Source organism: Scomber japonicus, chromosome 17, assembly GCF_027409825.1.
Source record: "Scomber japonicus isolate fScoJap1 chromosome 17, fScoJap1.pri, whole genome shotgun sequence".
NCBI classification, from domain to species: domain Eukaryota; kingdom Metazoa; phylum Chordata; class Actinopteri; order Scombriformes; family Scombridae; genus Scomber; species Scomber japonicus.
Window position 1 is genome coordinate 15,447,423 of NC_070594.1, and position 25,058 is coordinate 15,472,480.

The following is a 25,058-nucleotide window of genomic DNA, read 5'->3' on the forward strand; positions in this document are numbered from 1 at the left end:
CAGTCAGTCTACATGAAGTCCTTAATGTTAAGGTCATCCAGAGCGTTCCTGGGTGGTGGAGGCTTTCTGGGGCTCTGGGCCATTCCAGGAGACATCTGAAGACACATCCGTTTTTAGCACTCAAACTCTCTTTGTCAGAGCAGCCGTCAATTTCAGGTATGAATGTGTAAATGTGTGGATAATCGGTTTAACAGTGAGCAAGTTACCGGTGCTCCAGGGGTCGCTCCGGTGGCAGGGAAGCCTGGCCTAACCATGGGCATCATGGGAGCTCCAACGCCTGGTGCCCCGGGCTTACACAGACACAGACAGAAAGAAAAAGAGACAGTAAGACACCGCCATCGGAAAGATGTGTTCGTGTGTGGGACACCTAAAGGGGTCAATGTCCATCTTTTTCCAGTAATGTCCAGACTGGTTCAGGGACATTACTGGACTGGACTGGTGGTCTTACCATGCCGAAGCTGGGGTGAGTTCCCATAAAAGGAGGCACACCCATGGGTACAGTCTAAAGGTGTGGAGGGGAGGGAGAGGAGGAGTTGGGATCACTACATATAAGACAGACACACACAATGCAAGACAATGCAAACACACGTCACAAAAAAATATCCACAATGCATTAATGTTTTCTACAACACTTAAAGTAATGGACGGACACAGTGATGTTGGACAATAAGAGGTTGGAACACAAATATAAAGAAACAAACACAGCACAACAAAAACCCCTAATTTAACCTATAACTTATGCACAAGGACTTATAGAGAAAGAGGAAGCTTGTTGCAGACAGCCCTAGAGGTGAGACATCTCATCTGTATGAAACTACAACTAGATCTGATGTTGCCAAGAACTGAAATATCCATAAAAAGCAAATGTGTCAATGAGAGAAGTGAGTTTAGTTATGAAGGGGAGAAGTTAGTTTCTTGCCATAACTTTATCAGGCTTAAAAGAAAATAGGAATTTCAGAGAGGAAGAAACTGTTTCCAAGCAACAGCTTCTTTATTTGGCACTTCATCACTCTCCAGTAGATATTCCAGGAATACTTTGAGCCAGACTGCATGTTGAAAGTGCCAGATTCTGGTAATTTTTCCACACATTTATAACCAGCACGAGTTCTGAGCGTTATTGGAGGTTCTGTGAGATCTATCGGCTGACATAGCCAATAATTTGTCTTGTCTCCTTTCTTTCCTCACTCTCAGCTATAAATCACACTATGATTGGACCTGGAACCTGGAGAGCCAGATGAAGATAATGCACGTGTTATGCCCTGTCTGTCGCTGCCATGCGAGGCTCCACTCCATGCTATAAGACACAGACAACATTTACCATGGGAGCACCCCAACTGGGGGGAGCTACCTGTGCTGCCGCTGAGGTTCCCATTGTAAGATCTGAGACAGATGCAGAGAGAGAGCGAGAGAGATCGAGAGAGAGCAAGAGCGAGAGAGACAAAAGAGAGGTTCTGCAAAATTACTGTTTCATTTAACAAACATAAATACAACCACAGAGACTTCATTGCAAAAAAGACAAGGTGAATTAAAGCAACAGTTCAACATTTTGGGAATATACTCATGTTTCTTGCTGTATGTTATGTGGCATCCTTGCTGTGGCAACAAGACTATTTACAACACATCCTGGATGTTCAGTGTCCAGGTTTTTGAAATTAGACTCAATCTGTTATTTAGCAAATTTTAGAGTTGCTTGTATGCAAGTTTTGTTTTTGTTTTGGGGAGAACCGAGCTATCTGTTTCCCCTTGCTTCCAGTCTTTATGCTAAGCTAGGCTAATCGCCTCCTGGCTCCAGCTCCAGCTCCAAATTCAACAGAATGACCACAGTCTTGTGTATTTCCCACGATGTTGAACTGTTCTTTTAAATTGACATATCTATGACATTGCTGTAGCTAGTGTGAATGACTACTTACTACTCGCCATGTTAGCCATGGAGGTGTCAACATCACCTGCCTGAGGGGTCAGAGTGGGCTTCATTACATCCCCTAGTCCATCAAATACTACAGGAGGGAGGGAAGTAGGGAGGAAACATAGACAAGAGGAGAGGAGGGGAGAGGAAGATATTAGCTATCCTCACACTCTACCAGAACTCAGTAGCAGACCTCATTACTATTGGAGATTGCCATGACAACCAATAAATGTCTCCATGACAACAGAGAGAGAGGAGAAAATGAGCTATGGCGTAGATTCATATAAAATAAGACATTAAGTGACAGCTATAGTAGTAAAATGGCCATTTTTAGGGCATTTAGAGTATGAAGAATGTTTTGTAATTTTAGTACAAAATCAGCATACAGACTCTGCTACAGGAGACATTATTACTAATACTACTACTACTAATTACTGTTAATAGTAATGTGCAATCTGGGCATAGGGAATAAGAACCAGACCAGCTTTAACAAATATGTATGAGGGTAGTTGTTATGTGATTGTATTTTGTGCAAAAACACTATATCTTGCATTTTAACGTCATACACTGGTCAAGAACACGTTTTCAGTGATTATTTATGTAATTAATGATGAGTGCAGAAGCTGGGTTATTTGGTAAAGAAGCACTGTAATAATACTACCACTACTACTACTTTGACTCTTTGTAACCATCAAGCATCTGGTGGTGGAAGGGACAGCACAGCTGAGCTTGCACTACTGCAATGCAGCAGTGCACTGTGGGAAATTAGCGTGTTAAAGAGCAGGGAAACTCACCGAATCAAATGGCAGGAAGCAAGCAATGAGCCAGCCCAAGAGCCAGATGGAGAGAGAGAGAGGTTGAGAGAGAAAGAAAGAGAGAGAGAGAGGGAGGAAAGTAAAAAAAGCACATATGCCAGAGAGAAAAAAAAAAAGATGCAATGAGGTTTTAAAGGAGCGGGTGACAGTGAAACCATTAGAGGTTATTGCGTGAATGACAGAGAGAGAGGGGAAATAAAGAGTTAAGCCTCGAAGCAGTAGTATTGCAGACCGTCAGTTACATAACATGAAGACCAGTGGCACAGGAGATGACCGGTAACCAGGTGAGGAGGGGCCCATGTTGCTATGGTGACAGTTACCATGGATACCAGTTGCACAGCCGGGAAAGGTGGGAAATATTGATGGAATTCCCTGAAGACTAATAACTATGCAAATGATCCAATGGTGACGTCAGCGTGACTTTATACAGACGTGATACTGAGTCAATAGCAAGCAACAGTAAAAAAAAAACAAGACAACACCCAAGTTTAGTGTATAAAGCTTCTGTATTCGGTACAAAGAGTGAATACGTGATATAAAAAGAACAACTAACAGCAGACTATTTCATTAACCATTACCAAAGTTAATAGAAACAGCGACTGATAAAACAATTGCCACAAAACAACCATCTTCACTGGGAAACACAGATGTAATTAATGGAAGATGTCACCAAGGTGGCTCTAACAGTATTAGTAGGACTAACATTAGACAGCATGCAATTAGTGAGTTAACAACACAGCTACAGTACAGTTTGCTGAGATGAAATGGAAATCCACAACATGTCCGTACACCCTCCAGCATGCAGAGCGGCTCTTCACATTTCAGAGGTTTTACCTGACATGAGCTCTGCGCCAGGAGCAGCTGGGGCGGCAGCAGCAGCAGCAGCTGGGGCCTCTCCTCCTGTGGACTCTGACAGGTCAACCAAAAACACACCAAGCCGTACAGCGCCAGGTCAAAGCGGGCCAATGCGTTTCCATCGCAGCATGAGGGCAAAGAAGGGGTAATAGTCAGCCTTCGGCTTCTCACTGCTAATGCCAAACAAGTAGAGAGTGGTTAGAGTTAGAAATATTGTTTTTACATTTTAAGACACATACACATGTCTTATCATATGCAACCGTCCACACATTTTCCAATACACCTATGATCATACAATAGTCACTGCACACATTTAAGCAAGCTTATTTATTTTAATAATCCTATAGAAAGGAAAATCTCCAGGTCCACAGTCACACAGTAGCTTATACTGTAGTTCATAAATAATTTGACAATTTCAACATGACCAAGCCTTATCTCAGATATCTGCTTGTAATACTTCTATAAAATAACCACAAAGAAAAAAATTCCCATTGTTACAAGATGTCTATGAGTTTAAATTAACAATTAAAAAAACTGACCTATGTTTAGGGGAAATACAACATGCAATAACAAACCCATTATTGATGACCATTAGAAAAGCCGTACTGGTATTAATATCAATAGTTTCATTTGATGTCTTTCACAGATACAACTCCTCTTCTCTTATGAAGCTTTCATCAACAGGGGAGAGAGAGTGCGAGCAGGCCGTCATGTGAGTTACCCACCACCAAACAGGTTCATGATGGCTCCCGTGTCAATTTTGGGTGGGGGTGCGGAGGTGAGGATGGGGGCAGGGGAGCTGAATAAATCTGGTGGGGAGGGCAAGGTGGAGATGGTGTTTAGATCACACATAACATACAGAAACGTTCACACACACTCACACACTGGTATTAACTGTGAATCAATATAATGCACGTTCATCACTTGCAGTTGCAGTGCACGCAGAACATGCTGGAATGGGAAGGAGGTAAGAGTGATTTAGTAAATGTTTCAGACAGCTTAATAGCTTTTAGCTGACCCATAGGAGAGCAACTCCATTTCCTTTTTTTCCTTTCCTAATCAAAGCCAAGGACAAAGCTGAAAAAACTGAAATGGCAAGACAGGATATGAGAGTGCGAGCACACGAGAGATGACAGAATGGATGCAGTGGGGATAGCTACCTGCTGTAAACAAGTCAACACTGGGAGTGGGCTCTGCTTTGGTGAAGCTTGAGTCTGGCATTGAATCAAAGAGATCTACAAACATATGCGCATCCAGAGACAGAAACAGCCAAATTGAAGTGAAAAATGCCGTCAGTATGTGCACATAAGGAGCCATGAGGATGCCAGTCAATGTGAATAAGAGCACAAGATAGTAAGATTAATGTTGGAGCACACACATCTCTAACATTTACCGCTGAAAAGGTCAGTTGCGCTGGGAGCTACTGGAGCTGAAATGGTTGCAGTAGTGATGATGGTGCTGGATGCGGAGGTGAAGAGCGGTGAAGGGGAAGCGGAAGGGGAAGGCTGGGGCACCACAGAGTTAAAACAGGCATCCAGCGAACTACCCAGGTTATTATTCTCCACTGTCATCATGCCAAAAAGGTCTAGACCCGAAGACACTGCATCGGTGCTACCATCTGAAGGAGCGAAGGGGTCTTTTGGAGAAGAGGTGGGGTGGTGATGAGGAAGAAATGTAACACATGGGGAGGAAGGGAGGGTGTTAGATAATGATGTTAACACAAGATAGAGCAGACACATATACTTCATGTGAAGATGTGATGAAAATACTGGTGAAATCAGGATGAGACCACAAGATGAGATGTGGGAATGAAAAAGCATCAGGGAGTTTTGATAGTAGAGAAAATGCAGCTCCAACACACTCCTGTTGTCAGCGGAAATGGTTAAAATAACACAAATAGTATCTGTTATGAAGGGAATATTGTCCAAATGTGCACTATAAACCTCAGGAACAAACCACAACTGAGTCTACTCTTAGAAAGTACAACTAGCCTGTCGCAAGAAACCTTCTCCATAACAGAAAAATCTACTTGTAATGCCAAACAGTCTTCATTCACCATGGCAACAACAATAGCACTGTCCAGACACCAGCAGCAATGAAGAGTGAAACTGTACGCCTACTGTGCCTGCACAAAGCCTCGAGATGAAACCCTGATTACACTTGAGACCAACAAAGAATGCTTACACATGTACACAAACTGAAACATCTTTTCATCCACAGCGATGACTATATTCTTAAGTTTAAAGTAGCAATACCACAATACAAAAATACAACCTTTCATGTAGAAATTCTGCATTTTAAGTCTTACTTAAGTGAAAGTACAGAAGTATTGACAGATAGGCTGCTAGATAAGAAGATTGATACCAGTCTCAGTATAGAAAGAGGTATGAATTTTCTCATCTAACTCTTGGCAAGAAAGCAAATAAGCATATTTCCCAAAATGTAAATCTGCTCCTATTTAAGTATTGTAAATTAAGTAAGTAAAATTACTCATTATTACATTATTACACAATGTTGTAAGCCTTTTTTCACAGCAGTCAGCTTGGAATAACACAGGTGTTACTAATAACATTAACAATGGCTCCGTTGTCTTCAAGTGTCCGAGTAAGCTGTGACGTCATCTATAATTTATCTGTTTTTTAAAGCTGTGCTACTACTGTGACATGTCAAACTGTCATCTGTGAAAAAGGCCTCATACTGATTCAATTACATATAGGCCTACTGTAAACAGAATTTTAATGTTGTAGTTGGTCGAGGCTGACTTAAATTTGACCAATTTATATCCTTTTGGGTAGTTCAATCTATAAAAATGAATCATATTTTATAAAACGATAATGTGTTTTGTTTCTAAGATCTTAATATATGAAGTGGTCACTAAAGCTGTCAAAAAAATGTGGTGGATTAAAAAGTTACAGCGGAATAGAAATATGTCTATAGAGTAGCATAAAATGGAAATACTAAAGGAAAGTGCAAGCACCTGAAAGTTGTACTTAAACACAGTGGCTCAGTACATATTTAGCCAATGTACCCCACTGACTCAGACACATACACAGACACAGATTTTCAGTCACCCACCAGCTCCAGTGTTAGTGGTTGGGGCAGACGCAGCGGCCGCCCCTCCTTCAGTTGCTGCTGCAGAGGCCTCAGTGGCAGGAACAGGTGTTGCAAAGGCATCTGAGGTTCACACAAACCCCAGCAGAGGATAGAGAAGTCCAGAGAGACGTAGACAGATGCAGAAATGGAAAAACAAAGAAAAAAATCAAGACGAAAATAAAGGAATCAGAAATGTGAAGAAAAGAGAATATCAGAGAAATGCAGGTAAGCTGAGAGTATTTTAGCAGAAAACAGGAAATAATCAATCCTTGTTGTTACATTAAGTATTGTTCTGTAAAGTAAAAATGCAGTTTACGGCATTGATATGTGATATTAATGACTGACAGGTGAATGGACAAATGGGAATACAGACAGGAGGCACTACAACAAGGTTTCATCTACTGCACAAAGCAGAATAAGGCTAAAATCTACGCACGTAAGCAGTGACTACAGTACAAGTGTTACAGCTCCCATCGGTAGCTGTAGCCATGTGACAGGGTTTGATAGAATTGCTTTTCACTGCGGTCAAGAAAAGCATGTCTGCCTATCAAACAAGTCGCATGCGAAGAATGAGTGTACAGCAGTATGTTTATGTGCAAGCCCATGGTGAGTGTGTGGCTGTGCATACTTACATAATGAAGAAATATCTGTGAGTAATTGTGGAGGAGTATTTTTTGTGTGTGTGTGTGTGTGTGTGTGTGTGTGTGCGTGTGTGCGTGCGTGCGTGCGTGCATGTGTGTGTGTGTGTGTCAAAGAGTTGTATATCTTCAATGACCTGCAAGGCTTATTTTGTGGCAGCTGAAAATAATGGAGATGTGCATCAATGCATCACTAAGGCTTCATTGTTTTTGATGATGCAACTTCGCTTGCAGTATAGACAGAATAAGTGATATATCAGCAAAGTTCAATGGTAACGCTTTAGATTACAGCCACAAATTACAATATATTCATTTGGTACATATGGTCCATCCATAAAATACTCACTGTACTTAAATATAAGGGGGAAATAGGGAGTGGCCTACCCTCTTGTAACAACTTCCTGCTCAAAGATCCCCTCTAGAGATGTATTAAGACATATAAAAGTACTCTGATATTCTTTTCACACAAAAAAGTAGTATTACTACATGAAAATCCTTCACATGACATCTACTTCTACTTCTTCTTTAAAAGATCAAAACACTATGGATATGCAAATATCTGCTGGACCCATGATGTCTTGATTTTGCCACTTTAAAGTCAATTTTCAGCATGTGTACATTGGAGGCTTCAATTTTTCACATTGGACTTGTGTAAATTGCATACTGGAGGATGACTGGCTCCAGACTAGCTGTGTTGTCACAATTTATGCTCCTACATCCACCTGTAACTTTTCACTTTTAGCAGATAAATGTGAAAACAACCTGCTTGAGTCAAACCTATCATCCAGCACAATTAAACTCAAACATTGTTAGAAAACAACCTACAGCAGCTTTTAGGTCCTGTCATATAAGTACCAGCTGAGGTAAGGGCCGTCACTTTTAAGAGGCACCAGTACAAAGCATTGAAATTGTGGGGAAAAGTAGCTACTTGTTCGCCTATTTACACTCCAAGTACAATGCTGTTTACTGCTAGTAGTTAATTGGTAACTCCATATGTACAAAATATTAACGCTGTAATTTACTGACTGTTATATTAAGCGTTACCAGTTCGGTCTGCATACTGTACGTGTTTGAGCATGCAGTCATCTGTCATATTGTGTGATGGGTTTTAGGGTTGAGCTTCGCAGAGTGATTCTGTGGTAGAGAATCCCCTGGAAGCCCACTGACCTCCCAACAGATCCATATTGGTGGCGCCAGGGGAGGTGGCGGCTGCTGTGCTAGTGGGAGGAGCTAGAGAGACTCCAGGCTCTGCCGCTGAAGGAGTGGGTGTAGCTGCTGCAGAGGAGGGGGCGGGCTCTGCCGCGAGGGTGGGTTCGGATAGCATGGAATCGCCCATTTCTGTGAGTACCAACGGGGTGTTTGAAATCCCCAAATAAAGGTACCAAAATAAACCCCAAAAGAGCAACCAAAATAACCAATTGAGTCACAATAAGAATAAAGCAAGCCAAAACAAAGATCCAATTCAAATTATAGCCCAATTAAAATCATTTGGAATCGCCAAAAGCAATATCCAAATTTTAATCAAATTAAAGTTGTAAAATTATCCAGCGCCATCCGGTCATAACCAATAAATAAAAACCAATAAACCAAAACAGCCCCCGTTGTAAACCAAAAACAGACAATGGAGTATGAGGAGGGAGGGGAGAGAGAAGGCAGAGAGAAACAGAGAGACTACTCAGACTAAAGAGTCCAGCTTGAGGAGACAAACAGGGAGGTAACCATGTGACATTACTACTTCATAACTTATCTAAAAGGATTAAAAACATTGAACATTTTTTCCAGGTCAGCTCAATTTCAGACTACAGTTATATTTTAGAAAAGTCAGAGACATAGAGGTAACCTGGAGGATGATTTAAGACTACACTTGTCTACACTAGAGCTTAGATGTGACATAAAGAGCACGGTAACACTCACCTGATCCAAGAAGGTCTGTGGAAGCAGAAGATAAGGGAGGAGCAGAAGATCAAGATGAAGTCAGTAACTAAAACGATTCATGATAAATTTGATAAGCTTCCTCTCGAAAACGTAAAAGTTGATTTCTTTACTGTAGATGTCATGAGTTCTGTTGTGTATTCAAAGAAAAACATATTTTCTTCACAATTACAGTCAATAAATAAATTGTAATATAACATACAGGCTGGTAAATGAATGTGTTTAGGTTCTTACAGATGAACCTGTAGCTGATTTGACAAGAAGGAGGGAAACTTACCTCCCCAAGATGTGGGGGCAGCTGATGTTACTGAGGGACCTGAGGAGGAGAGTGGATCCAGGTCCAACAAAGAACTGGAGACAGAAACAGAGACAGTGAATCCATCAGCTGTTGCAGAAGGTAATATTCTTTTACATTTGTTGCTCTAAACACCCATAAAGTCATAAGGTGTTTTTTCCTGTTATAACTCCTGTGCTGCATATGCGTGTATCTGCATATATATACTGTATGTGTATCCGAAAATGTGTGTAGTGTGTATGCATTAAGTATAAGAAGAGAGTATTATTTCTGTGATAACCACAAAAAAATAATATTGATATTGTTACTCACTCTTCTGCTGGCTCTGGAGCAGCTGCAGCAGCAGCAGCATTCTCCCCAGGAGGAGGCTGCAGTGTGGGAACAGCATTTGAAGATTTGGCTGGAGTTGATGTTGGAGACACGTTGTTTGTTGGAGACCCCTGGAATGTAGACAATGAGGGCTTTTGTTCAGCGGTGCATCAGACCAGAAGAGCTTTGCAATAATATAGACTATTTCAAATGTGCGTCTTACCTTTGTTGGTGACCTGAAGGAGCAGGAGAGAAGGAGGAAGTTATTTTGCTTGAAATAGTCAGATCTGATTTACTCAGAGTGAAAAATATTTGATGGGTCTACATTTAAAGGTCAAGAAATGAAATAAATATGTGAGACAGGTTCCATCATATGTGATCATATAAAGAGTTAATCTCCAAAGCAATATAATGTATTTCCAACATGTTGCTTCTAATTGATTGAAATACTCTAGTAATATTAACATTTTGTGGTAATGATCAATTTAAAAGAAATTATTTCACTTTGGAGCAAAACCCTTCATATTCTGATTCACATCTCAGGATATGACAATACAATAGAGCCCGACTGATATATCGATAGGCCGATATTATTGACCGATATCCAATATGCGCAAATATATTTTTTTGACAAACCTTTTTGTGTTATTTTTAATAACACAAAATTATTGTGTTCCCAGTAAAGTCTATAGTTTCAGTGCATTTATGTCATTTTGGACAATAAAGTTAATTGACAAACTGTAAAATATCCTGCCCCCATAGATGTCTTTGTCACTTTGTCACACATATTTAAATGTCTTTGTCATATCTCTCTCTCTGTGTGTGTGTGTGTGTGTGTGTTTACACATGAAGAATATTGGCCAATATATCGATTCAGGAATTTTCTTCATTCCCTAATATCAGTATCAGCATTGGCCTCAAAAATCCAGTATCAGTCGGGCTCTACAATACACATGTGGTGACTTACTGTTTTTTGAAACATGTGTCTCTTGTAGAGTACACACATGTATTCATTCAAAACGCACACAATTCCACATGTAAACCTGCTGAATGTTTCCATTCTCATGAGAATTACGTATATAATTCACATGTGAATAATGTGTTACCTGGAGGGAAATGACTGAAATACAACTACACTAAGAAATTAGTACTCTCCAAACAAAACATACAGTATATGCTCACCCTTCACTGGTGATTCCAAATGAACATAAAGGGGGATAAAAGAGAGGAAGGGTTAAAGTAAATTGTAGAAATATACCTCCTGTTTATGCCTGTTTCTACCAACATTTCTCTTCCTTCAGATTCAGACACAAGTCATGATAAAGAAAGAGGAAGTTTCTCAGATCTCAGCTTCTTTCTTATTGTTTCATTATCCTAGTTCTTCTATTCATCTCATTAGGGTTTTGTGTGTCATCCAACAAAGAAGCAGTTGAACTGATATTTTAAAAAATGCCATTAAACAATTTCTTACCCCTTCTTTCCAGTCTTTACATCCTCCAAACCGTTCATGTGTGTTTCCAGAGACTCCAGGATACTGCTGGGGGCCTGACAAAAAAAAAAAAAAACTTGAGTAATCAATAAAGAATCCTTTCCACGTGTCTCCTGGATCGTGCCATCAGTCTGTGCATAATTACTGCGTGTTTATGTTTCAAGTCAGGTCAGAAAACACCAAGGCTTTGGAAAATCTCACTACAACACACGCACACACACGCAAGTTTTTTCTGGCGTGCTTGTCAGATTGAATTAAGATCAACATGCTGACACTCCATCCTGCAAACAGGCACTCAGCCAGGGCACCCTGTGTTTCTGCGGTTACCGTGTCCTCAAGAGGTTTAAAAGGACAGTCTTCGTCGTCTGAGTCTGCTAGATCCACCACTACCCCCGGGTGGAGACACTGGGTGGGGAGATGGTGGCGGGTGAGACATGGATGTGCGTCTGTGTGTGCATATATATGTGTGTGGGATGGATGACATTAATCTGCATTATATTGCCCACCTTCAAATCTCTTTTAGGAGAGTAATAAAGAAAATGCCAGCCGCAAGATGTGGCAACTTACATAGTTGATGTCAGGAATGTCGTTTTTGTCAACTCCAACTGTCTGTTGAATGAAACAGAGTCAGAAATCAGCATTACAACGTTGCTCTACCACAATACATTGTCAGAGCCATGCTGAGGACTAGCAGGTGACTCTTACTTCAGCCAGCTTCATGAATTCCCCAATCTTTGTCACCCTGGTCAGGAACCTCTTGTAGATCTCCAAGGCCTCCTTACAATCACTCTTCTTCATCTTGAAGTATTTCTCTGTACACAATAACAAGAAGTTTGCTGATTCAGATTAATTTTGATCTACAGTAATCTGCAATTTATATATACTCATTTGTTTGTGGACAACTGACCTAATAGGTTGATGATTCCGTCATTGTAGGATGCAAACAGTTTGACCAGGTCCTTGAAGAGAAGCAAGAATGCAGCATTGATAATCCCATTGTTCAGCTCCTTGGGATGAACCTGAGAAGAGAGAGGAAAAGGGATTACTGGACATCTAATTATCAATTTAAAGTGAAATCATTGGAGACGTTCCACCTTGTATTGCTGTCAAATAAAAATAAATAAATGTACAAATCATGTCAACGCTGGACTCACATCAAACTCCAGGAGTGTGTCAATCTCAGTCTGCAGAACAGGCATGCCTTTCAACAGCTTCTCAGTGGTCATGGTCCTCATCACACCCTCAGCACTGAGTGCACACAACACAGAGAGCATTAGATGCTTCAGAGACACAAGATCAGTGACCATTACATACAAACTCCATTTGTCCAAAGTCTTGAATACAATTAGTGAATGACAAAGATGAACTGTCTAGAAGGCAGTGTGTAGAGGTGTAAGGCCACTTAAAAACACCATGTTTAACATACCCCTTCTTGACTCTGGTGAAGTCAAAAGCCATCTGGCGGTAGGCAAAAGCTTTCTCATTCAGGTACCGTCCATACCGTCTGATGAATGTAGACATGTCATACCCTAAACACAATATATTTATGTCAGTGAGTACTTTAACATTTAAAGGAGGGCTCTTTTTCAGTTATAGGGCTGTTCTTGTTTATGTGCGTAGATTCAACATCTGATTTGTATTATCTCATCTTTTTTTTTCTTTACTTTCCCCTCACGTTATGCATATTGCAAATTTGCTTTCTCCCAAAAGGAAAATAATTTCCACCAGCTGTGTTGAGCGGAGTCTTCTTGCAGAAAGAATATAAGACATTGTCAATGTATGAGAGCATACAATGTGAATAAAAATCATTTTCTGTTTCTTTAAAATCAGCATGTTTATTCATGGAAAAAATGTCAACAACAAGAAATGTCAGCCATAAAACCAATTTAAAACCGATACCACACATGTATCCCAAATTTCATGAATTCAGCAGAAATCTTGGAATGTGTGACAGCCTTTGTAAATATTTTCCAGTTGCAGAGGAACAGCATCGAAAAAAATCTACTTCTTCTTTCATTCTACACGGACATGATGATTTCAACCAAAAGTGGTCATTTATGTGATAGGCAGTACCTTTGAGTAGTGTTCCTCAGTTTAATTTCTTGTTTATTTGTATAACCATGCTGTCTTTGTTTAGCTTACAGATGTGTATCTGTGATTAACACAGAAAAAACACAATAATACAATACAGCTCTGTTGACTAAGAAAAAAAGTAAGAGCATGTCGAGTCGCTCCTGTAATTTGTGCCATTTTCTTTTTGTATTGTGTGATACTGAATAAGTTCAAATAAGGTGCCAGTATACAGATCATTTATATATATTTACATACAAAAATGCATCATCATCAGAGTTGGGTGCTCTTACCGTGAGAGCCGGTTTTGTCAATGAAATTGCTGAGGTTGAACAGGGAGGTCCTGGAAGCCAAGTACTGAATAAACCTCTGAAGAAGAGAGAGAAAACACAAAAAACTGTCTCAGAGGCAATGGTGGAAAGAAATTAAATTAAAGGTGAACACTACAACAAAATAAACACTTCAACACTTATAGCTGGGACATGCCTGGCTGTACTTCCTGAAAATCTTATTCTATTAAATAGCAGTTAAGCAGGTCTGAATTTGCGGTTGCCTGCTCATACACTGGACCCACAGGGCTCATTTCATTTATTTGAGGAATTGTGGTCAAAGTCTCTATGTATCTGAGAAACACCAAGCTTTCCTCAGCACCACACAAAACCTTTACTGCACTCAAATATGCCAGATTTAGCTGTCTAAAGTCATAACCTCACAAATAATTGTCAAAACATATTTGGACAGGATCATAATTTGACAAACCATTAAATCTCATTAAAATACCCTTTGTATTTATCATATAATGTAAAGAAAAGCTGGCATAAAATCCAGCTTGAACTGAAGATTGTTTAGAGGGGTCTCACCCACATACCTCATTGCCATGGACACACATGTGATGAGTGGTGACAAGGGCCTTGAAGACAACCACCCAGCTGGCATTGGTAGCCCGCTCAAACAGCGTGTCAGCCATCTGAGGGATGTTCACGTTGGTGGTATTGGTGGCTGACACCAGGTCTGTAACACAACCACAAAGTACCCACAGACTTCTTAGATCAATCCATCAAAGCGTCCCTCTCATTAAGCACCATGTGATCCTCTGAGGTCTGAAGACATTTCATTGAATATGGTAGACTGTATAAGGAGGGTCATGGTTAGTTTATTCTTAGATAAATGTCGACATAATTGGACTCACTCTGATTAAAGTTTGATTAAGTGAGCGGGCTTAAGTGTTCACTGCAGAACTGCTCTAAACACCCAGGAGAATATTAAGCTGGGAGGAAGACCTGATGTACATACAAAATGATGTTGGTGCACGAACACACACGGACACACACACACACACACACACACACACACACACAAACACACACACACTAAAAGTACAGAGAAAGAATAATGCTGTCTCATCTCCCCTCCCGTGGATGTCAGGTCAGACAGGGAGGTCTCCAACAGTAAAAGTGACTGAATTTTTGTGCCAGTACAAAATGAAATACGATAACTTCTTCTAACGTATTTAAGAAAAAGTGTGACGCATTTGACATCTCTTAAAAAACTGTCCTGCTCCAACATCAAGTCAATGACTAAATTATCGCTCCCATTTCTTATTTCATTATATTATATTAGAAATTAGGGAGCTGCTTTTTTATTCTATGGGCACTACTTTATATGGCTAGCATATGCATAATTTGTGTGTACCTCATTTCCTCTTACTCATATTGACATATGGCATGAAAATAAAACCAATGCGTGAGATCCTGTGGGACTCACAAATTTATCAGAAATTAGCCACCAGTAAAAAGTGAACAACAAGAAAAAGAAATTAGCCACCATTTGTGATCTGTGCATGAGAAGTGCGCACAAATCACTTTTGAAATTTACCTGATTACATGATGGGTGCTATTTTAGTATCAAATAACCTTTTTTTTCTTTTCTTTTTTTTTTACTTCTGCAGTGAGTGATAGGGAGTCAGGCAGACAGACAAAATATAACAAAGTGATTTGGCCAGATACTGTGAGTATTTTTCAAATGAAGTACATTACTGAATGTTTGCCAACCCTGCAGTACACTAGACACCCTAAAATGATGACATTCATAGCACATAAGAAACAGTTTGGTTACTTTTCTGTCCAGCACTCTGACATTGATGGCTGAGCTACAAGGGTAAGACTGAGTATATCCAATGCAGAGTGCCAGAGAGGAATGCAGCAATTATTGGCAGGCATCTCCAATAATGGAAGGAGAGGGAGGCCGTTATATTGAACAGGCCTTGGCTTTGCCTTGAGTAGGTATACAAATTATAGACTAGAAGGTATACAAATTATAGACTAGAGCAAAGAAGGAAAAAGAGCAAACACTCAAAAGAACATCAGTTGAGAAGCACTAATGTGGAAATTAATGTGTAAGACATGATGAGACATATGGGTGGGAGCAAGGGAGCTGTTCAAGGTCATAACAGGGTGACCAGCTAGACGTGTGGGGGGTTGGGGTTTAGGGAGGTTGGGGGGTTGTAAACAGATTATTACTAATCACTGGTCCTGGTCTTTCTATGTTAGCTGCCTCACTGCCTCACACCTGTCTTACACACCATATAACACATCTCCATTATCAGCTTCCTGACGCCCGTGTTGTAGGTTGTAGATTCAGTTTTAGCTAATTATCTTTCTGACACATTGTGAAAACTGAACAGACAGGAGCTGCATCATAATTCATAATGACACATCCTTCAAAGACTGAATGTGTCACACCGGTGTGACAAGGCTCTTCCACTTTGAAGGCTCCTTCTTTTCCCAAATTTGGAGGACCTAACGACTGGATCCTTTGAAGCCTAACCTATCCCAGGATGCATTTCTCACAAACCAGTAGCCATTGCCTGAAGTTTTGAGGCGTGCTAAAACCTGTTGTAACTTTCACTGTAGAACTGTGAAAATGTCACTTTGTTCATTTTTTTCCCCAATTAACCATTTAGATTCGCAATAAGTGGTCAGTTTATCCAAATATCCTGTTTGGAAATTTTTAAAAAATGTGAGGACATGCTGACTGGGTTCCAGTCCGTCATATCAACTGCTGGCAGCCCGACGACTCAGATGATTGGCCGATCAACCCAGGGAGAACATGATATGATGAAGTGATCTGTGCGGCTCTTTGGTAATTTATCGCGAGCTCTAATGTCTCTGTAGCATTTCTATGCATATGATATAATTCCTCGTGGAAGATAAAAGTTGGTCTTGCACGTGAACAATTAACAATTGGAGCTGATACAATGGTTTGTCTGAACATAGAGGTTATTTTTTGTGAGAGTGTTTTTGGAGCTTTGAGTTGAGATTGTTTTGTCACAGTACAGTCAGATAGGTGTGCTGAGACCGAGGTGCTGCTGTCAGCAGGTACACTGCTGCAGAAAGAGACAGAGGAGAGCAGAGAGAGAATGGACCGGCTCTTCTCTCTAAACGAATTAAAATAAGGGTTCTGCAGGTTCTTAAAGTCTTAAATTCAATTTTATAAATATTTGTCGTTAAAACTGTATTTACATATATGTTGGTTCAGCTGAGCAAGGAGTCCCTGATGGTGCGGCTGGACCTGGATGGGCTGTGACAATAATAAAATTCTAATTTCTGGCACCATTTCTACCTGCACCCCAATCATCAGCTGCAGCTGTCAAAATTGCTAGGCGACACGAGCAGCGCTTCGTGATGCAAGGGTAAGGGCGTGGACAGGTGGTGACGCAAATAGGAAATCCCCCACAGACCAAATTGTCTCATTTAACAACGCTCAGTTCAGGCTTTGCAGTCTTTGTAGACCGCGTCAATCGAAGAATGTTACACAAATGCTCCTGAATTGAGACACAGCTAATATCAGCTTTAATAATCAAAATGAGGATTAAACGCTAATGCTTTATAATTAATATGCTGCAATCCATCTGTACAATTTAACCAGATTGAACAACAATGATGTCTGATGGAGGTTGCATCAGATTAATGACTTTTCATCTATGTCTCTTATTTGTATTCATGTTATTTCGTAACGCTTAATATGAGCTGTTAGTACACATGGCTCTCTCTCTCTATTACTGCATTTTTTTTTTCTAAAGGTTAATTTTCTTCCTTTCATCGTCATTTGCTATCCATCCACTGTTTTTCATTTTACTCCCTTTTTTCTGTTCCTATTTGGCCTCACTTCTCTGTAATATGGCTGAAGATTACACCCGCCTGCAGCCTTTTCCACTCACACACACACACACACACACAAACACACACAGACACACACACATAGAGAGACGCGTGGTCCACAATGGCTGAAATGTGATTATATAATATTATCATGTCACCAGTGGCACAGCTACAAGTTAATATTCGTTCACTCTCTCAGCCTTCCAGCTCATAACACCACATAATAACTGAGTGTGTAGGAATCTTATCATATGTGTTTAATGTGTTGACCATATTGACCATATCACAGGCTATAATCCATGCTTTCTGTTTCTGATATGATTACCTGAAGCAAACACGCATTCAAGTTCACAAGTACAGCGTGTATGTGTATAGGTGTGTGTGTGTGTGTCTGTGTCTAATAAGGATTGGCCGAGCTAAATAAAGACTCTTACGGTAATCCACGTCCAACAGGAGTGTTCTAAGAATGAACTGTAAGGCCTCACACTGTACGAGTCTATGTTTGTGTGTGACAGCGTATTCTTCCAGTCTGTCATCTAGTATTGTGATCTGTAATTACACAACAAGCACTCAAGCAGTAGCCAGAATAATAGACAGAACACACACACACAAGCTAACAATTTCTACTCAGCTGCTGTATGAGTCATTTAAAGTGACTTCCTGACAGCTTTAATCAGGTGATTTCAACACCAATTCACACTTTAATTCATGTGATTCTAACAACTCGCATGTGACTGCCATGTGACCTCGCTGATTCTCGTGTAACATTGTGGTGTAAATTACAGGTGTTTAAATCCACTTAACAGAACTGATGAGACTTTTCAGTTCTAGTGGGGAGGTTAATTTGACCTTGACATCCAGTGATACCAGTTCTGGCTCCAGCAGCTGTGACTCACATATAAACCCCATGATATATATGTGGACTGGACTAATGATCTAGAGCTAGTTTCCTATCTCAACCAAAGAGTGTTTGAATATCTTTAGAGGTAAATTATCCAGTAATTCAGGCTCACGTGAACTTGTTTCTGTTTTCCTGTCTTGTTAATCATCACCTTTTGTCTTGAGACCCCAAGTGAGAGTCCCAACCCTCTTGTTTGAAACCACTCTTCTCGAGGTCACATGACATACGGATGCTTATATGGATAGCTGTGTCTGAAATCACTCCCTTATTCACATATTCACTACTCCCTAAATAACTTGCACTTAATACTTAAATCAATGGTGAGCAGCAAATAAAGATTTCAGACGCTTATTTATAAATGTTTCGTGTCATCACCACCAGCTGTAGAGTTGCATAAAAGTAGTTTTCACATCTTGTGGTGTGTTTGTGGAGCATGATATTGTGAGATTGTCGAGAGACAGAAAAAAGTAGCGTCCATGCCACTAACACTACTTTTTTATTCAAACTGTGGAATATTTGAGGGCACTATATATTGGATATTTTTACACATTCAGTAATTGGAAACTTAAATAAAATGGCGGAGGGTAAATGTAGTGAACTATTGATTTTGGACACAGCGATGATCATATGAATTACACTATTCTTCAGACACTTTTAATTCCATTCTTCAAAACAGTCACTTCTTCACTCTTCACAGTGTATTTTCAACATGACCTCAGATTCATTTAAACCTATTGCCTTCAGTGTTGAGTGAACTCGTCCAGCTGACCTTGTGAGGGCCATGTGTTCTGTAAAAAGCCTCTCCAGCATCCATTTTACTATCATTTTACTACAACATGATGCCTAAACACATGACTAATATCAGGGATGTGAAATTCAATTAAAAGAGGAGGAATAACACTTTTGACACCTGGGTTTCATTCCCTGCAATGTATGCTTTAAATACAGGTGTCCAAGCTGAAAGAAATTAAAACATTTCTTGCTGCACATATTTTGTAACTTGTGAGCTTTTATTTTAACGGTCAAATTGTGGTTTAAAAAGGCTTTCCTCAATGCACATGCACCTGTGATTGTGAAACACCCATTTTCACATACCTGCCCTTTCTTCAACTGCTCATCTTTTACAATTACGAGAGTTTCATAACTGATTAGAAATGCTACTATAACTAGTTACATTCCACCATATACTAAAAGAAAAAAATAATTTGTCTCCCTCAAATGTACATCTATTAGAAATGATAGAAAACACCAATACAGATACATTCAGAAACACTTGTCATCTACTTTTTAAGAACTACACATTAATCTCAGCACTCCACAGATGACAGTCGTTTGCCCTCTTCCTCATCCAAGTCTCCCTTTGTCATTACAGTGCCATCCCCTGAAACTCTCAATCTGTTGCCGTGACAACTGCGCTACACCACCACTACTACCATCAACACACACCCACTTCCACCCCAAAGGCCACATAGTGACAAAGAAATAAGACCACCAATGTATATAAATCTAAGTGTTAAATGCATATGTATCCAACATGGTGAAATATGAACAATTATTATAACAGCCTTCACTTATTTGACTTATTTGTAACTATTTTCAGCGTGGACTGTTTCATGACAGAAAAATATTAACTATTGGAGTATATCTTGGTATGAATGGAAATGTTCTCCAGTTTTTTGAGGTTAGGAGGTTCCCCCTACTGAGATGCACGTGCATGAGAGGCACAGTGGCCTATATACAGGAAGCTGGTTGAATTGCCCTAGAAACAAATACAGTATAACCTAATACTTGAAGGAAGACAACACGTTCATATGTAGCCTATGCTTTGCTGTATTATCTTGGAATTTAAGCACTTACCAATCCTTTCATGTGCCGGCAGTGTTTGTGGTAACAACAGGTTAACAGAGGCTGATAGATCCCTCAAGAAAGAGCTCGTGACTTGAACTAACAATGGTTAAAATGTCACAGTGATGTGTTGCCTACCAGCTACACAAGTCAATGTCCACAGTTAGAGTAAAAGGCACACACAAAACAAAGGTTCGGACACAGAAGAGAATGAGGAAGCAATGGTCCCTGGGGCATGCTAGCATTAGCATTGTCACCTTTGGCTGTGTAAATAATGCAAGGCAGTCATTGGCTGATTATTAAATTATTCAGCAGTGGAGCGGATCACAAGATATATAACGTCCTAGCCTAAGACACAGGACCAGCCCTGCCCAGCGACCACACACAGACACACTCACAAACACAGACATCCAAAAGGCATGTAGAGCCAGTCAGACCACCCTTCATCTGTATGCAGCGCCACGCCACTGCTTTGGTCTGACACAGTATTTGTGGTAGTTGACAGTGATTAATCACGATTTGTCATAAGGAGGCCCCTGCTGTCATCTGTAGATGTGTCAATAAAGCTGTGACTTTGATAATTTTATTCCGCTGACTTTACAGCCTTACCACATGAGCCCAAACTCACTGATAGCCAATGTCAAACACAGATAGCTGTCTACTGTATGTGCTGTAAGTTGCTTCAACTTTATATTTTCACGAGTATTTGAACATGACATGTAAAGTTCCTGATCTATCCAGACTGTTGCAGTAATGTGAAGTTAAAACATTGTGGCTTTGCAGAGCACAGAATGGACATTAAATGGGCTTGGGTTGTGTGGATGACTTGTCAGTGTACCTTAAAATATGACCTTTTCTTCCACCCTCTTCCTTTCTCCTACACTCTCCCCCTTTCTCTCTCCCTCTCTCTGGGTGTTCATCATATCTACTGGAGGCTGACATAAAGGGTCACAGACGGGTCATCACCAATGGATACATCAATTCATTAAGGCACCACACCCATTTAACCAAAGGAAATTAATAGAGGATTGACTGTGATGGCATGGCATGTGGCCTGTGTGTGTGACTGCATGTGTGCGTGAGGCCTATAGGCCTGCCTGTAGAGCTATGCCCATGCGGTGTGAGACAAGAGGAAGAAGGGCCACACTTACATTCCAGGTGCTTCTTCTTGGGCGCCATCACTTCATGAGTGGTGGCTTTGCAGACAGCTCGGGCCATATCTGATCCCGTTAGCTGGTATTGCGCAGCGGCAATGCGATCCGTGAGCGTTTGCCCCGACATTTTCTCTCCGTTCAATCAACCACCCTAGGAATTTATTTCAACACGGAACGACGTAAGAAAGAAGAAGTGTCTGAATAAAACCCAGCAGCTTCCCGGTGGTTCAGTGAGCGGATCCCGTGCTTTCGTCTTTCCCGATGGATAGGCCTGTGACCTTCTGTGTGGGCGGAAGAAAAAGCACACAAAATGAGATCAAAGCACTACATACATGTTATTTTCGCATCAAATCGTGCGGTCACGTTGATAATATGCGCCGTGACATGGGTAGACTTACGCAAGGCTGTGAATTCCCCTCTGCTCGTCCCGTTATAGCTGTCAGTTCAGCACCTTGGACAGCTAAAGCCACTGGGTTATGTAACACTCAACTGGCAATGAAAGCTATTCTCTCACCCCGCAGCAATATTCTTAAAAAAACAAGCTAATAAAAAAATGCTGATCAAGCTATTCTTCTGTCTGACTGTTCAAATATATTTTAGGAAAATTACGGGACGTAAATCAACACTCCATAGGTCGGTCAAATATCCCGTTTGGAGGGGGCACTCGGTTTGACTGCCTTCCTCAAGCGTCTGTGCATGAAAAAATATTACTCTCAGGGAGAAAAAAAAATCCCCCCACCGTATCCCCTTCGTCTGTCAGATTGCGGCGTTTCCGCTCTGATCTGTTCCGTTTGGGGCGCAGAAGTGCCTCCTCAGTCCTCTCGGATTGACAGAATATGCGCACAACTCCCCGCTGGTGTCGCCAATACTGCACAGCGCAAGATTCTCAGGAAGAGGAAAAGAACGAATTTCCTATTCTCCTTCCCCCTGTCACTTGTTTATTTATTTGCCTATCTATATGCCCATCTAGACTCTCCTCCCCCCAGCGGGTGCTTGGATAGGGTTGGATGACACAACACGTCCCATCCCACGTCTCTTAAAGGGGAGTCGACGCTGGGGTCAGTGTGCAGAAACTCATATCGCTGCGCACCAAAGGGTTAATATACGAGCATGACTGTGTGGCTTATACTCTGCTGCATGTACGCTATGCAACATATAGGTTTGCACGTATAGCATGCAGAATGACAGATAAGGGAGGCGAGGAATTTTTTGGGGGGATAATCGACTAAGATAATAGATCTGAGTTATTCTGGTCCACATTAGGAGGGAAAAGGACAATCAGAACATTTAAGAAGTATGTCCAGACACCATATTTGCTCTATATGGACCTATAACAGTTACTATGGATTTTTCATTTTTTATTTATTTATTTTTGCTTTAATCGATCCACCCAAATATAGGCTACCGCTTTGTATTTTTATTTCATTTTTTTTGGAATATGCATGTACAATATAAAATAAGATGCCCTATTCCTCAGTTCACTTGACGTGGTTGCGGTGTTGAGGGCGTCCCTGTATCAGCATATAACAGGAGACAATCATTTAAGAGGAAAGGCGCACATCACACTGAGCGTAATCGCGTCACTTGACGTACCCGGAACTGTGGCCACGTTTTTAAATCAAGCACATCAAGAAGAGAGGAGGAGGAATAACAGATTAAAGAAAGGGCCAGGCTAATTTGCACCAGTGTTGGTGCAAGTGGAACAAATGCGCCACCCCATGTTTTGTCTTTTTAAAATAAACTTATTACCATACAGCCCTCCTATCAGCCGATTCTGTGTAAGCAGTCTATGTCAGTGGTCTTTATCATTTTCAGCAACTGACCACAACAGATATTACTAATAAAGAAAAAAAACACTCAGACATCATGGACCACTCCTTCAGCAGAGTGATATTCTGCCAATACATAATCTCTTATCGGGCCAGATGACATTGTGATCTATTTTGGCTTTAGTTTCTTCTTTTCAGTGTCCCAGATTTCTTTACATTGCGTTAAAATTTAGTTTACTCTGACTGGTGTTTGTAAAGCAGAGTTGGTGGAAGACTGGTCCGAGTGTGTCTGAGAAGGATATAGAGTATATATATATATATAGATAGATAGATAGATAGATAGATAGATAGATAGAGAGAGAGAGAGAGAGCGTTCAGATTAAATTTCATATTTTTTATTACAAACTATAGAACTAAGATTTTTTACCATTACAAGTGTATTTTTGAGGGGTTGTAAATGGGGTGACTAAGATGGTGTGTTTAAGGGTCTTAATGGGTGAGAGTGTAAAAGAGGCCAATAATATTTGAGCAGTGTCTGAGACCAGCTGTGCAGGTACAGCTGGTTTACTGAATCTTCTCAGCTGCACTTGATGATTAAACCTGAACAGTGACATAAATTGTTAAACACAGTGGCCTAACCTTAATTTCAATATTTAGATCATACAGAAATCCTGAGATAATTGTTAACATTATATGAAATATTGCACATATCTCTATAGATAAGACTTTACATTGTCATGAGAAAACAAACAGCAGGGTTTCCCACAGGAGAGAGTAGTAGTGAAGCACCTCTGGGGGAGGAGTCCCGCAGTGATAGTATCACTGGTGTATTCATGGTGCATCCAGCATACATTTATTTAATATATATAATAAGAAGAGTACATAAATACAAGTCCATTTAAATACAAAGCATATTTAGCTAACCACTGATGAGATTCAGTTTATTCTACCTGAACATTCAGATCCAATATAAAACAACAGAACACACTGAGGAGATTATATTTGGATGCAGTGATATGAATTTTTTGACTGCTTATGTATCACTTGACAATGCTTGTCACTTGTCCTCACATTAAGGCCGCATAATGTTTTTATAGATAGAATTTCAAATATGAAAATAATAATCATTTACTGTTCTGATCCACCCAATCATGTAGTGTTCTTGACAAATTCTCGGTTTTCATAGTGCTGGTGGTTGTTTCTTAATTTCATCCAAGTGTTGAGGTGGTGTTGAAATGTGTTTCTCTGGGGGAGGACTCACAGACCCTAAAGTCCCCCCACCAAATATGTATCATTCCAAGTTTGCTCCCTCATTTTAAAACATAACCCCCAACATAATTACAACCTGTCTGATTGTCTCACCACATGTTTGTTGCTCTGTTGGACATATTTAGGGATGTTGCCACATTTTGAATTTACAACAATTACATTAGTAAGTATAATTTCTTTAAAACCTGTGTGTATTTATCATTGGATTAAACATTTCCATTTAAGTGTGGTGTCCACAGTAAAACTGACCCCCTACCCTGAATTGTGTCTGCCCCTTTCAGCATCAGGTTAATCCTCCCTTAAAGTAATGACATCTGTTAAGTCTACAGGTGAAAGCTCTATTACTCCCTCCAGTTAAAACCATAGGTTAAAACACGAACACAAGGCGTTCTTGTAGATACGGGCATTTATTGCATCCATATCTACTACCGTCAACATGCCGTGAGAATGAATACAAAATACAAAATTATAAATTTACAGACATGAATTCTCACAGAGAATAATCATTTACTATTAAATAGATAAGTCACAAACAAAATAAATCTTACATAATTCTTT

The 25,058-nt window shown here is 40.3% G+C and overlaps 1 protein-coding gene across 1 annotated transcript; it reads right to left on the minus strand.

Annotated features, from left to right (window-relative positions):
* Nucleotides 1–8: 8 nt before the first annotated feature.
* Nucleotides 9–21,589, minus strand: snap91b (synaptosome associated protein 91b). Its single transcript, XM_053337506.1, has 21 exons — nucleotides 21,460–21,589; nucleotides 14,271–14,413; nucleotides 13,696–13,771; nucleotides 12,759–12,861; nucleotides 12,487–12,580; nucleotides 12,240–12,351; nucleotides 12,038–12,144; nucleotides 11,900–11,941; nucleotides 11,315–11,388; nucleotides 11,026–11,031; nucleotides 10,067–10,079; nucleotides 9,847–9,974; nucleotides 9,517–9,590; nucleotides 9,222–9,236; nucleotides 8,475–8,645; nucleotides 6,652–6,750; nucleotides 3,556–3,630; nucleotides 1,911–1,997; nucleotides 1,319–1,380; nucleotides 207–290; nucleotides 9–95 (listed from the first exon to the last, which is right to left on the minus strand). Exons 1-21 carry the CDS (start codon nucleotides 21,587–21,589, stop codon nucleotides 9–11), a joined length of 1,782 nt encoding a protein of 593 aa, XP_053193481.1.
* Nucleotides 21,590–25,058: the final 3,469 nt, after the last annotated feature.

Excerpts from the sequence above, each read along its gene's own strand:
- snap91b (XM_053337506.1), bottom strand. The coding sequence starts at position 21,589 with ATGTCGGGGCAAACGCTCACGGATCGCATTGCCGCTGCGCAATACCAG. Across the intron at positions 12,581-12,758 it reads TTCACCAGAGTCAAGAAGGG|TGCTGAGGGTGTGATGAGGA; the intron begins GTATGTTAAACA and ends GTGTGCACTCAG. Across the intron at positions 6,751-8,474 it reads CAATATGGATCTGTTGGGAG|ATGCCTTTGCAACACCTGTT; the intron begins GTCAGTGGGCTT and ends TGTGAACCTCAG.